The sequence below is a fragment of the Danio aesculapii genome, chromosome 9 (genome assembly GCF_903798145.1).
Source record: "Danio aesculapii chromosome 9, fDanAes4.1, whole genome shotgun sequence".
NCBI lineage: Eukaryota > Metazoa > Chordata > Actinopteri > Cypriniformes > Danionidae > Danio > Danio aesculapii.
The window spans coordinates 5,411,644-5,425,732 of NC_079443.1; the positions used below are offsets into that span (position 1 = coordinate 5,411,644).

The 14,089-nt window shown below is 34.7% G+C and overlaps 1 protein-coding gene across 1 annotated transcript in view; it reads right to left on the reverse strand.

Annotated features, from left to right (window-relative positions):
- The window catches only part of fmnl2a (formin-like 2a), a 145,665-nt gene that overhangs the window by 75,921 nt on the left and 55,655 nt on the right, over positions 1 to 14,089 (reverse strand). The window contains exons 2-3 of the mRNA XM_056464814.1: positions 13,661 to 13,744; positions 8,827 to 8,907 (exon numbers count right to left, since the gene is read on the reverse strand). Coding sequence (XP_056320789.1) covers positions 8,827 to 8,907; positions 13,661 to 13,744 — 165 coding nt within the window. The remainder of the gene's footprint in view (positions 1 to 8,826; positions 8,908 to 13,660; positions 13,745 to 14,089) is intronic.

The window sequence follows — 14,089 nt, forward strand, 5'->3', positions numbered from 1 at the left end:
ATGTATATAGTGGTACGTATCAATAATGGGGGTGGTATTACCATGTCTAAGCATTAACGTGTATAATCATGTCAAAAGAACAGGATTTGCAAAGAAACTGGAAATTGAAAAAAATCTGTTCCAGATCCAACTGCACTTCAAGAAGCAGTAAGTGGTACACTATGTCCTATACTTTTTCATCTACGTAATTCATAACTGCTAGAATTACCAGCTGAATGATGTACACAACTATAATCGAGGATGCTTCAATCACACACCAGAGTTTGTGGACATTAAATTAGGCTTATTTTATACCGTAACTTAGCTATAATGGATCTTTATACAGCAGTGTATTTACCATTTGGTGGGCATCATATTTGCCATGAGTATGTGAGTAAATACAGCACAACATTTTAAATGTGCACACGTGTGTGTGTGTGCAGTGATTGTTGTAAAAACATTTGTGTGTGGCTCATTCATTTTACTGTGGTATTTGTGACTGTGAGTCTGTCATTGCTGTGATTATCCTAACTTCTGACCCTGGTTATACTTTTCTGAAGAGAAATGTCCCAAAAGTGGGCAGGTAGAACCAGCTCATTTGCATTCAAAAGTTCAGGTGCAAAAACAGCTACAATTCCTTCAATTCCCAAAAGCCCAAATTGACATTTTTTTAACAGGCTATAATAAACAATCTGTTAAGTATTTCGTCCTGAAACTTCACGGACACATTCTGAAGACACAAAATGTTTATTTATATCTTGCAAAAAGGCCAAATATGCAGATCTTTAATCTATTCGGCTAAACAATAAGACATTTCTAATATAGTATATAACATATTCCTCTTCTTGGGTGTCTTTTTGTAACAAAAACTTAAAAAGTATGCAAGTCCAAAGCTTGTTGGAAGTCCTGCACACATTAGTGTCTAAAAACTAATTATAAACACAGTTGTGGCCCAAACAATTAAAAAAAACTTGGCCTATTTAAGAGGCTTCAGTTGATTTTGTTGAATTGGCCATTACAATACCCATAAAACAAATAAAATTTCTGTTGAGTCATCATTATGCTCCGTGAAGCAAAGAATAGAGCCATCATAGATTTAAGTTATTTTCAGTATATTACTAGTCGCAGGTAGGAGCAAGACTTTATTTGGATGGAAAAACCATACAGCTAATCACAAGGAAGGAGTGAGTAGGATCATACCATTTTGTAAAAGAAGGAAATGGAACACATGCTTTTTTTGTAATGAAAATATGCACAAAAAGAATTTAAATGTGCTGCATGTAAGTTTTTGGCGCTTCTAAAGCATAAAAATACCATAATATGTTTACAGATATTTTCAAAACATGCTAGGTGAACATTCTTGAAAAAACATTGCTATTCTGCTTTGAAAATGTAAGTTACATGCTGGAACGTCTGTCTTTGTTTTGGTTATTTTAACCAGCTCCATGCTAGTTTAGCTAGTGTATTTCATTCATTCAGTCATGATGGCTCTCAAAGTGTGCGTCCGCTACCAAAACGTGACCTCTGGTGGACAGTAGCAGCCTCTGAAATGAGACACAGATTCAGAGTTCTACATGAGATGGTTACTAATTAGCAAATAGTATAAATATTACAAACGTAAACATTAGGTGTGCAGGTTACATTGTAAACCCGTGTCCTAACAACAAGCTACGTGATGAGATTTGCAGTGATAAGCAATTTGGTTGTTTGCACCAGCCCAAACACAATAGAAATTTAAATACAGATATTTAGAAGCACAGAATAGTGCACTCACTGCACCTCAACAAAATAGTGAGAGTTATAATCAAATTACTACTTATTAAACTCATTAATTAACATAAAATGATTGATATTTGGTTGTTTGCACAAGCCCAAACACAATAGAAATTTAAATACAGACATTCAGAAGCACAGAATAGTGCACTCACTGCACCCCAACAAAATAGTAAGCGTTATAATCAAATTAATACTTATTAAACTCATTAATTAACATAAAATGATTATGATTGATATTTGATTGTTTGCACCAGCCCAAACACAATAGAAATTTAAATACAGACATACAGAAGCACAGAATACTGCACTCACTGCACTCCAACAAAATAGTAAGCGTTATAATCAAATTAATACTTATTAAACTCATTAATTAACATAAAATGATTGATATTTGCTAACTTGGCTTGCACTGAGTCACAGTTCTAAAGTTCAATTAATTATTAAGTATTAACTAAAATATAAATTTCAGGTGTTAACTAAAACTCATTTTAGTAGGGAAAATATTCCTTCTATCATGTGCCGTTGCTTTTAGTTAGGAAAACGGTTCAAATCAGTTTTTAGACTCGATAGTCAGGCACACTCATGTGAATCTGGCAACCTGCGTTTGCGTGAACTTGTCAGAGGGCGAGCCGAGTGAAAAAGTGTTTTGATCCTGTAGTGCAATACCTAGTTCAACCACTGGGTGTCAAACTTACATACTGCACCTTTAATGAAAACACTGAACAAAACAGTTTACCAAACACACTAATCAGACACAATTTCTAAATGTTTCTAAAGTAGAAAGCTTCAAGTGAGCCAAAAAAAAAAAAGAGTCATTTGGGAGCCATCTTCTTCTTTTGAACCTTTAAAAAGAACTGTACACTACTAATTCAAGTGTTAAGACATAAAATCAAAGCTGATACTTTGCAAGACTTGGGTGTCTTATCACATGCCCTTCCTTTTTTTCCCTGTTGTTGTTTCTTTCCCTCCATTTTCTCACTGTCGTTCCCACTCGAACACTCTTTGATGCAATGATTTCTCTGTATGACATCAGTGAATCAGATTGATTATTAATGCCTGGTCTGCCACTCATCGTCATGGCTGCTGTGTAATTAGTGTCGCAGAAGTGCTACATCAGTTTTGAGTTAAGACTTGGCAGCATGTCTTGTTCAGCTGATGAAAGCAGTGAGGTCCTCTCATTGGCTGCTGTTTTTCACATGCATTTCACCTGACACGTGATTGGATTGGCCACAAAGCCACTGTATCCATGACTACTGTGAACAAAAAGTTTGCACTCAACACTATTATGAGACTAACTGGAGACAAGCAAATAACCTTCTTACTGTAAACATAATTTGTGTTTTGACAAACTGCCTTCAGTCTTTTTAACAGTGATGTTCAGTTTTATGGACTTTAAGTTGATTTCACCTGGTTTCTGGTCCGTTTCCTTAGTTCTGCACATTCCCATGTTCATTGAATTCTCACACTTCTTGTTTTTCTCTGTTTTTTCTGTATATCTAACAAATTTTGTAAAAGTTGTTTGTGTTTCACATACATGTACACTGTAAAAAGCAATTAGTTACTTTACCTAACAGTAAAAAAAACTAGTAATTTATAGTAAATACTACAGGGTTTTTGGTTTTTGAACCACACTATAGTGAAATATAAGTATATATATATATATATATATAAGTATATATATATATATATATATATATATATATATATATATATATATATATATATATATATATATATATATATATATATATATATATATATATATATATATACAATTGATGTCAGAATTATTAGCCCCGTTTATTTTTCCCCCAATCTCTGTTTAACGGAGAGAAGATTTTTTTCAACACATTTCTAAACATAATAGTTTTAATAACTCATTCCTAATAACTGATTTATTTTATCTTTGCCATGATGACAGTAAATAATATTTGACTATATGTTTTTCAAGACACTAGTATTCAGCTTACTGTGACATTTAAAAGCCTAACTAGGTTAATTAGGTTAAGAAGCAGGTTATGGCAATCCGGAAAGTTATTGTATATCGAGGATTTGTTCTGCAGGCAATCAAAAAATATATAGCTTAAAGGGGCTAATAATTTTGACCTTAAAATGGTTTTTAAAAAATTAAATGGGGGCTAATAATTCTGACTTCAACTGTATATATAATATAAATGAGTAACTATTTGTGTTTTTTGATAACTTCTGCGATTTGTGCATTTGTAAATTAGACTATCCGTGATAGAACCACTATAGTTGAGGTCAATAAAATATGAATGATGCTGTTAGGAAATTCATCACATATTTATAACGACTTGCACAAATTTCTTGCACGTATCTCTAAAACAATTTTAGATGTACTGTAGCTACTTTTAAACTAATGGTAGTAATAACCGAACCAGCCGTGTGCGCTTGTGTTGTAATAAAATAAATACAATTATATTATTTAATAAATAATTCAAAATTAAAATAATATTATGACCAGAGCCTTTGCCTCCTTCCTTCAAAACAATTAACAAATATCATCTATACATATTAATAACAACAGTCTGACAGTCTGGTGTCTTCATTGTATTAGGTACCATGTGTTTGTTGTTGTGTCAATATAAATAAATAAATAAATAAATAAATAAATAAATAAATAAATATACATACACACACACACACACACACACACATACACATATATATATATATATATATAAAATTTTATTATGATTCTTTTATTTATTTTTCCCCCTAGTGATAGGTTGCAGCTGGAAGGGCATCCGCTGCGTAAAACATATGCTGGATAAGTTGTGGTTCATTCCGCTGTTGCGACCCCAGATTAATATAGGGACTAAGCCGAAAAGAAAATGAATGAATGAATGAATGAATGAATGAATGAATGAATGTATATATATATATACACATATACATAACTATACATATACAAATATACATAACTCAGCATAAATGAGTACAGCCTATTTAGAAATTTATGGGTAATAAATATTGATGCATTGATGCATCTTTATTAAAATAATATTTTAGTAACACAACATCTTTATAAATGGAAAGACAATACATTTAAATTCATGCAAAGTATTGCAAAATAAATTACAAACTACAACATTTTAACAAAATTGTATATATTTTTTGTTTCTCTTGATTTTTGCTATTTTTGAAATTTATTATTTTTCTATCACATATAAATTTGGCCTATTCGTTTTTGAACCATTATTGTTTTTTTTTTTTTTTTTTTAGATAAGCTCCAGATTTGGCTTGAGTACAGACTAAACATAACTAAATATGCACAAATATAATATTGTAAAGCTTTTTACAGAAAATATTAATTTAAATGAGAGATTTGTAAGGGGTATACTCATATATGCTGAGCACTATATATACAGTTGAAGTCAGAATTATAAGCCCCCTGAATTATTAGGCCTCTGTTAATTTTCTTCCCCAAATTCCTGTTTAATGGAGAGAAGATGTTCTTTAACACATTTCTAAACATAATAGTTTTAATAACTCATTTCTAATAACTGATTTATTTTATCTTTGCCATGATGACAGTAAATAATATTTGACTAGATATTTTTCAAGACTTCTATACAGCTTAAAGTGACATGTTATTGTATAATGATGGTTTGTTCTGTAGACAACTGAAAAGAAATAGCTTTAAAAGGCTAATAATTTTGTCCTTAAAATGTTTTTTTTAAATTAAAAACTGCTTTTATTCTAGCTGAAATAAAACAAATAAGACTTTCTCCAGAAGAAAAAATATTATCAGACATACTGTGAAAATTTCGTTGCTCTGTTAAACATCATTTGGGAAATATTTAAAAAAGAAAAAAAATCAAAGGAGGGCTAATAATTCTGATTTCAACTGTAACTTCACGTTAAGTTTAGTACTTTCAAAGTAAAGGAGTGAATTTATTTCAAAATAAAAGAAGTTACACAATAAATCTTGAGTCATGTACAAATTTATTTTGATTCAACACTGCGAAGATTACGATCACCTGATACAAGCTGTGACCAAACAATTTTATAACCTTGGCACTGTTGGCTTACTATTATGAAATACTCCTATTTGATACAAACTAATTATAATATTAATTACTATGTAAATAGCGACAGAATTAGACAAAGCGAAAGAGACGGCTGCATAAAAACAACAGAAAAAAAGAGAGTATAGTGTAAAAGAGGGTGAGTGTGTGCTCTGTTCCCAGGGTGGGTGTGTTTGGCACATGTGGAGTGCAGTGTGTTTTCAGTGTGTGTGTGTGTGCAAAAGCTCAATGTCCCACCTCGACTTTAAGCATTCCCAGCTGCGGAGAGGGGGAAAAAAAGAAGGAAAGAGAATGGGGGGGGGGGAAAGAAAGCAGTCCTCCAGAGAGGTCATCCTGGAATGGAATCAATGGCACAGACATTCTTCAGGACCCTCTGGAATGACCCTCTTCCTGCTGCATTCTGATTGGCCGAGAGCCGCGTGTGGAATGCACCGCATGTAAAGCTCTCGGCACACACAAAGTAACAATTGTTCACGTCTGCAAAAAAAAAAAAAAAAGAGCGGCGGCCAGAATGTACAGCTCCCTGTCTCTTTTTTTTGCTTTAATATATTCATCCTCTACTTTCTCCAGGACTTTCTATTTTTGCTTCAGATGTACTCAGTGGTGTTCCGCATCCCACATTTCTCCTGTTGTGTGCTTGGCAGTGATTGGAAATTATATGGCAATAAAAATAAACGGCATTATTAACAGAATTACTCTTTTTTTAGTAACGAGTACTCATATAAATTACAGTTTCCGTTGTTACAATGCTGCTACTCTTAGTGACAATAAAATGTTGTATATAATGCTGTTATATAATATATGTCTGTCTACTTCTGTCTCAGCCGGCCTGCTGTGGTGTGTGTGTGTTTTGCAGGGGGAGTGTGGCACACAACTGAAGATTATTGGGATGTGCGTGTGTAGGGGTGGGACAATCACATAACTAATGATGATCATAAATGCAGGTGATGCTTTCAAAGGGGTAGAAAGTGCATTAAAGCAACTAAAAGTAGATTAATATTGTTCTGACATGCCGAAATAATCAATAGTAGTGAAACAAGTGAATCCTGTCCATATTTTTTTGATGAAGTTCTTTAGACGATCACATTTCCATATTAGTATCATTATCATATTGCTGTGAATGAAGGTAGCATCCGACCATAGAAAGAGAGAGTGTGGATCAGTGTAAATCAGTGGTAAAGCATGGTGTAATGTTTGATGCCTATTAAGGGTGCAACGGTTAAAGGCTCATACACACTGGGATGCTTTTCGTTTGCATTTATCGTAAGCAGTTTTCAAGACGTTTTTCCGGATTCAAACCCAAGTGATTTTCACTGACGTCGAGCAGAAGAGTATGCAAAATCCCTCCTTGACGTTAGATGGCACTACACAACTTCTGATACCCACTTGTAACATAGAAAAAGAAGACAGAGAGTTGACAAGCTTGTTGTTAAAGTTGCTGGCCATTCGAATAAGCATGGATGGTTCAAGTAGCAGCTCCAGCTCTAGCGATGAAGAAATGATTATTGTTCACCAGTGCAATAAGCAGCTCCTCGTTCATATGGCCTCTGGGCATTAGGGCTGCACGAATTCTGGTAACAATGTGAATCACGATTTCTTTTTGCTTAAAATCAAGATCACGATTCTTTCTGACGATTCTGTAAATGTAAAATAAAGGTTAATATGATTGGCCTATTATAATTGTTAATTCTCAAGCATATTGTAAAACAACAATAATAATATTAGGCCTGTGTGTAGGTCTACTGTTGCTTAAAATGCTAAAAATTTTGTAGTCATTATGGTGGACTTGAACAGACTTTTAATATGTCCTGTTTGTTATTTCAGAGTAAAATGATGACATTAGAATATAACTATTCATAATTATATTTATTATATTTAAGACATGTGCTTGTTATCTGTTATTGACAACATTATTAGACCATTTGTTTTCACTGGTAAAATTTGAATTCTATCATTATCAGACTCCTTCTTGCATTATATTCGACATTATATATAGGCTAGGGCTGTTATACTGACACAGTAAACATTTATTTTCATGCACAACACTTTGTGTTCGCTATGAAAGAAAAAAACATATTAAATGTTTGTCGTAATCATAACTGTAAAATGCGATATGATCATTTAAATGATGTGCGCACAGGTTTCACTTTCACTTCTGAGTACGGCTCATGGCTGCTGTCACTGTGGGAAAAAAAACCCATACATGCCAATCAAACCTTCCACATGGCCCCTTAAACGATCGCTCTGTGCAACAAACTAAACGTTATTTACAACTTCATTACCTGTTATCCACGGCCTATGCAGCTTCTGTTTACTAAAGTAGGCATCATAGACGGGCACGTGCGCATTCTCGGCAATGTTGCCAGATTGGGCGGCTTGCCGCGTAAGTCGGTGGACATGGACCGCGGAGTGGAGTTGATCACCACAGTGAGGTTGGTGTCCGGCGAAGAACGGTTCCAGAAACCAGGTATTACAAAAGCAAAAAATAACTAAATTAATAAAACAAATGAATAAACAACAGGCTGAAAATGTTGTGAAATCACGGTGCCGCAATGGCTTTGCTTTTTCTAGCCACTGAAAACACTATTCGTTAGGTTTAGGGAAGGTGAGGTGGGTTATTCAGTCAGTCAGTCAGTCAGTCGACAGCAAGCTGGCCTGGCCGGCTGAAGTGTATATTGCGCCCTCTGATGGATTTATGCAAGAAGAGTACTCGTGAAAGAAATTTGAGACCATCAAAAAGTGTACACAGCGGCCTCTGGCGGATTTGCAAAAACAAAAACTGCGAGCAGACGTTCCTCCAGATACGTATTTAGCTGTCCCCAGAAATGTAGACCTGGGTACATATCTGCAATGAGCCTGTGTTGATTATATCAGAGGAATCAAGTATTTCAAGGAAGTGGAATGCTTTATGTTATTTTTCAAGCCTAGCTGTCTGACTGTTGCCTTAAGGGCAGCATGTGAGGGCATCAAACTTAATCATAACACACTTTGGAATGACGGTAATGTGTTCAGAACTCACCTTCCTGGTCACGGCCGGGTCCAGATAACTCTGTAACTTGTGGATGTATGTGTGAGGTGGGTTCTTCACCTGAAATCGTTCCTGGAATAGAAAGATAAACAGGTGAGTTTGTAGTTTTATGTTTATTTTAGAGTGTAAGTTAGATATATTGCAAAAGTATTGTTATTGCAATAATAGTAAATGCAATATGCATAATCACAGACATGTGTGATAAACTACATTTGTTTCATGCATAAGTTGTTTATCTAAATTTGACCAATGAAATGGGGCCTTACTATCTATATTTCAACCTCCTCAGTAATTGCTGTTTTGCTAAGGGCTGGAGCGGCCCAAATTCGAACCCAGAGTAGAATATAAATATGATGGGCCAGCCAATCAGAGTCAAAATATCTACTGAGGTATTTAAAAAATTAATAGTTTGCACCTTTACACAGTTTTTTAAGTTTGAAGTAGAATTGATTAGATCTGAAAAATATATTTTACAGATTTATTTTAATATCATTCAATAAATTAATTATTTAAATACTGTAACTGAGGATGCTGACAGTGGAGTTGGGAAAACGCAGTTTTATTAAAGAGTAGTCGTACAGGCAGTGGTCAAAAACAGGACAAACAGAAGCATGTAGGTAATCCAAAGCATAGCCAAAACAGGCAAATGGTCAGGACAGGCAGCAAGACAACGGAAACAATAACCAAAGGGGTCAAAACATAGTAAGGAAAACAAGTGTAAACACAGGGTAAACAAGAGAGGTGTCTTTATAGCCCACTTAATGATTCAATGATGAGCTTCAGCTGTGTGTCTGTGCGATTGTGTCATCGACGATCCGGAACAGGTGTGTATTGTATGTAAACAGGTAAAATGGGATTTGTAGTTCTCCAGCGATCTGTATAGACTGTGACAAATACACAGCTAATAAAAATAGTTATCGCAACACTCAACAAAAATGTTGCTTGGCACATATTTTCCCAGTTTCGGGCAGCCCTAGTATAAGAAAAAACATTTGTGACGGTTTTCGGTTTATGGATATATAAGACAATATGAGGAATACTAATAAATGGTTGTCCCAAAAAGTTTGATGAACAATTTGTTTATAATATCAATTATTTGTATGATTTATCATAATTTATTTGATCTAATATGTATTCCCGAAAAAAGTAATAATTTCATTTTTCTTCATAATACAAATTAAGATCATTTAATGAAACGTAAGTAATCCCACTGAGGAAATGTATATTCCGCTAAAACCTCCAAGCTTTAAGTCAAGTCAAGTCATGCCATTTTTATATCTATAACGCGTAAATTGTGTCACATACAGTAGACAAAGGTAGCAGGTAGAATGCTAGTATAAGTCTAGTTAGATACAAAATGATTCCGTTTAGTTTACAGTAATACAAATGTCACTAAAACTTTATGAAGGCATTGTGAAAGTGATACATATGACTCTACGGTGTATTAATATCTACACACAAAAGGATTGCTAGGTGACTGAAGTAATAGCAATGTGGTAATTTTACATCAATAATGTATAAAACATTATGCATACAGTACTAATCATTCACTTATGTTTGAAATCAAATCTGTATGCAATTATCCCAGTCATTTGGAAGTTGTGCTTGGCAACAGCCAATCAACCGCAGCGCATAACAGGAAATAGGAAGAGACTCAGTTCCCTTGAAAACAACACAAGGCCTCTGCACATACACACACATACACAAAACACTGATATCACAATGACATTTAACATGTGGCAGTCTGTGGTTCTGTGTGTGTGTGTACTTGTTTATGTGGTTTAAGAGGACCCGCAGTTGTATAATGACATTGACATGGGTTTATAATGCATTCTAGTTTATTTTATGCTGCTAAAGTGGGTTATGAGGACATGGCTTGTGTACTTGTAACTCAAAAAGTATACAAATTATACTTAATGGGGTCTTTTGACATTCAAATTCTGCTATAGGTTTTCTTGTGAGGGTTAGGATTAGTGGTAGGTGTAGGATAAGGCCGTATAGTAAGCGTTTTTACAATATAAGATACATTACGACAATGGAGAGTCCTCATAAACCATATATACAAGTATGTGTGTGAGTGTGTGTGAACATAACATTAAACAGTCTGGAGTGCATTATAACCAATAACATTAATGTCACTGTTAGTAGTAGTAGTAGTAGTAACTTGGCTAATATAAGGGTCAATATATCTCAACAAGGCAGCATCCATAAATATATAAGAAATACTGTAGTCTCATGATGACCTACACACAAAGTTCAATATTGTATTTAAATGGTTAGTATCACTGGCTGGATGAAATAAACACAGGAACAAGAGTGTTAAAAACAGAAAGGCAAGTTTTGTTGTCGTCTTGTGGAAAAGGTAAACACAAAATGTTATGTCTGGAAAGACACAAGGTCACCTCATGTACAAACAATGACTCAGTGTAGCACAGATTTGCCTACACTTGTCTCACTAAAAATGCTTGGTACAATCTAATTTAAATGTCTGGCACTGGTGTTTTCATGGTGCACAAGAGCAACCATGCTGAAATGCACTCATTAATAAAATTCAGTCATCATGTGATGGGTTTTTGCAGAACTGTAAACATTTGCCTTACCACCATCAATAAGACAAGCACCTTCTTCCATCATCTGCTTTAAGGCTAGACTTCTTAAAGGTATTTGACTGTAAGGAGGCGTGACGACATTATTCTTTCGTCTTTAATCTGTTTGTGGTTATCTGTCTGCTTTCTGTTGATTTGTTGGAAAGCACATTGGCCAATGAAAGGTATAACAATTGTGCTATATAAATAAGACTGTCATTTGCACAGATAAAGTTCCCAATTTAGGACTAAATAGGATCAAATTCCCTGACTTTAATTTCCATGACATTAAATTAATGGAAAAACAGGTTGCTGTTATGCTTATATTAATAATATAACAAAATAATATGTGGCGCACGGTGGCTCAGTGGTTAGCACTGTCACCTCACAGCAAGAAGATCGCAGGTTCGAGTCCTGGCTGGGTAAATTGAATAAGCTAAATTGGTCGTAGTGTATGTGTTTGAATGTGAGAATGTATGGGTGTTTCCCAGTACTGGGTTGCAGCTGGATCAGCATCCCATGTAAAACATATGTTGGATAATTTGCCGGTTCATTCCGCTGTGGCAACCTCTGATAATCAGGGACTAAGCTGAAGGAAAATGAATGAACGAATAAAATAATTTGTTACAACAATCTCCAGCAGCCTTCAGCTCTATCCTGAGCCATAGTGACTTGATGGATGAACAATCTGTAGGAATATCGATCCGGTCCTAATAGTTCCAATAGGGTCTTTTCTGTTGTTGCTGTGATGTTCTCAAGCCATCTGATTTTTGGTCTTCCTTTTTGCCTTGAGCCTTCTATTTTTCCCATCATGATGTATTTTAAATCTCTTCCAATGATATGTCAAAAATGGGGATGCGCGATACTAGGAAAATATGTGATATGCGAGTATTGTGACATTGATATTTCTTGCAATATAACATTTCCTTAGAGCAGGGGTGAACAAGCTAATCAAGGTCTTACTAGGTATACTTGAAACACCCAGGCAGGTGTGTTGAGGCAAGTTGGAGCTAAACCCTGTAGGGACACCAACCCTCCAGGACCAAGATTGGTGACCCCTACCCTAGAGAAAAGCTATTTTTATTAGCTTTTTAGAAAATGTATTTATTTATGTAATGACTATACTAAAATAAGTAATAATAATAATAATGGATATTTACCTAATCTAATAAACTTTTCTGATCTAATAATTGTCAAAATGCAAACATTTAAACACTACAAATAAATGAAAATGAGAATAAATGCAGATTGTTAGACGGTTAAAACCCAGCAAACATACAACGTTATAAGACATTAGATTAGATTTAGGTTGGCAGCATCTAAGGACAATATTTTGACGTTCAATAACGACATCAAACGATGTTGATATTTGGTTGATTTTAGGTTATGTTGGGAAATTACCAAAATCCAACATCGAGTCAACATCTTAAACCAACATCATATTGATGTCAAATACTGACATTAATTCGTCAGGTATGGCAACCAAAATCCAATGTCTGATAGACGTCATAGTGGTAACGTCCACAAAACATTACACTGTTACATCATCAGACGTTGATATATGGTTGTTTTTAGGTTGCTTTGGAAAATGTGAGGTCTATCTGAAGTTGGAAATTGATGTCGACCTTACGTTGGGTTCTGACGTCAACTCGATTTTCATTTCCAAAAAAAATGCAATGTCTGATGACGTTGGCCTACAATGTCAATCTGACGTCATGTTGACGTCCTGTGCCTGCTGGGAATGGAGCCCCACATCTTTGAAGAAGTCATTTTGAAGCCAACAGCTCTTAAGATTGACATTATCCTGCCAAGATAGCCTTAGTTAACAGGCACTGATTTCATATACTTCAGCGACTGACAGCTGATGAGCTTGAAAGGAACAAAAATATAATTAAAAAAACTATAACAATAGGTGTGAATCAATGGAATATAAAAATACGATATAGAATTGTTTTTTTTTTTAATAAATGAAACCTAAAATGTAAAGAGTCAAACAAAATTCGCTGCTACTCCATGACTTGGATAGCAAATAAAATATAAATTCTATGACTTTCAATGTCTGGAATACCTTTTAAAATGTCCTTGTTTTTCCAAAAAATCCATGACTTATGGGGACTCTGCAGTTGCTATTGAAAGTGTCATTGCTATGAATCCCAAAGACTTTCAAATGGATGGACAAAACATTCACAAACCGAACGAAAGGGCGTGAGAATGAAGATAAGGAGGAAAGAGTGTTTTACCTGGTCACAAATGAGTTCCCATTTCTTCTCGTTGTCATACTGCCGTAGTAATCTTGCTTTGTCTGGAGGCAAGTTCATCGAGTTCTGTATAAATACACAAAGAGAGAATGAAGAATAAGTCCCCTAAGTCCCAAAGTTATCAGACAAACAAAAGTCTAACTGGAAAAAGGAAAATTACAATATGACAGACAAAACATTTAGACAGGGTGCTTTAAAATACTTTTAAAAACAGGCTAACACTAAAGATTTTGGGGTTTATCTGATTCTTTACATAAGACATTAATCGTGTTTTTGACAAACATACTTGTGTGCCTCTGTAAAATAAAAAACTGTGTGTAAAATGTGCAGAATCAGCAGAAAGAGGAGTCGCATGGGTTATATTTCTGTGCCAACATTTTGTTTTTCTACAGGCGGCTGTTAGAGGAGATC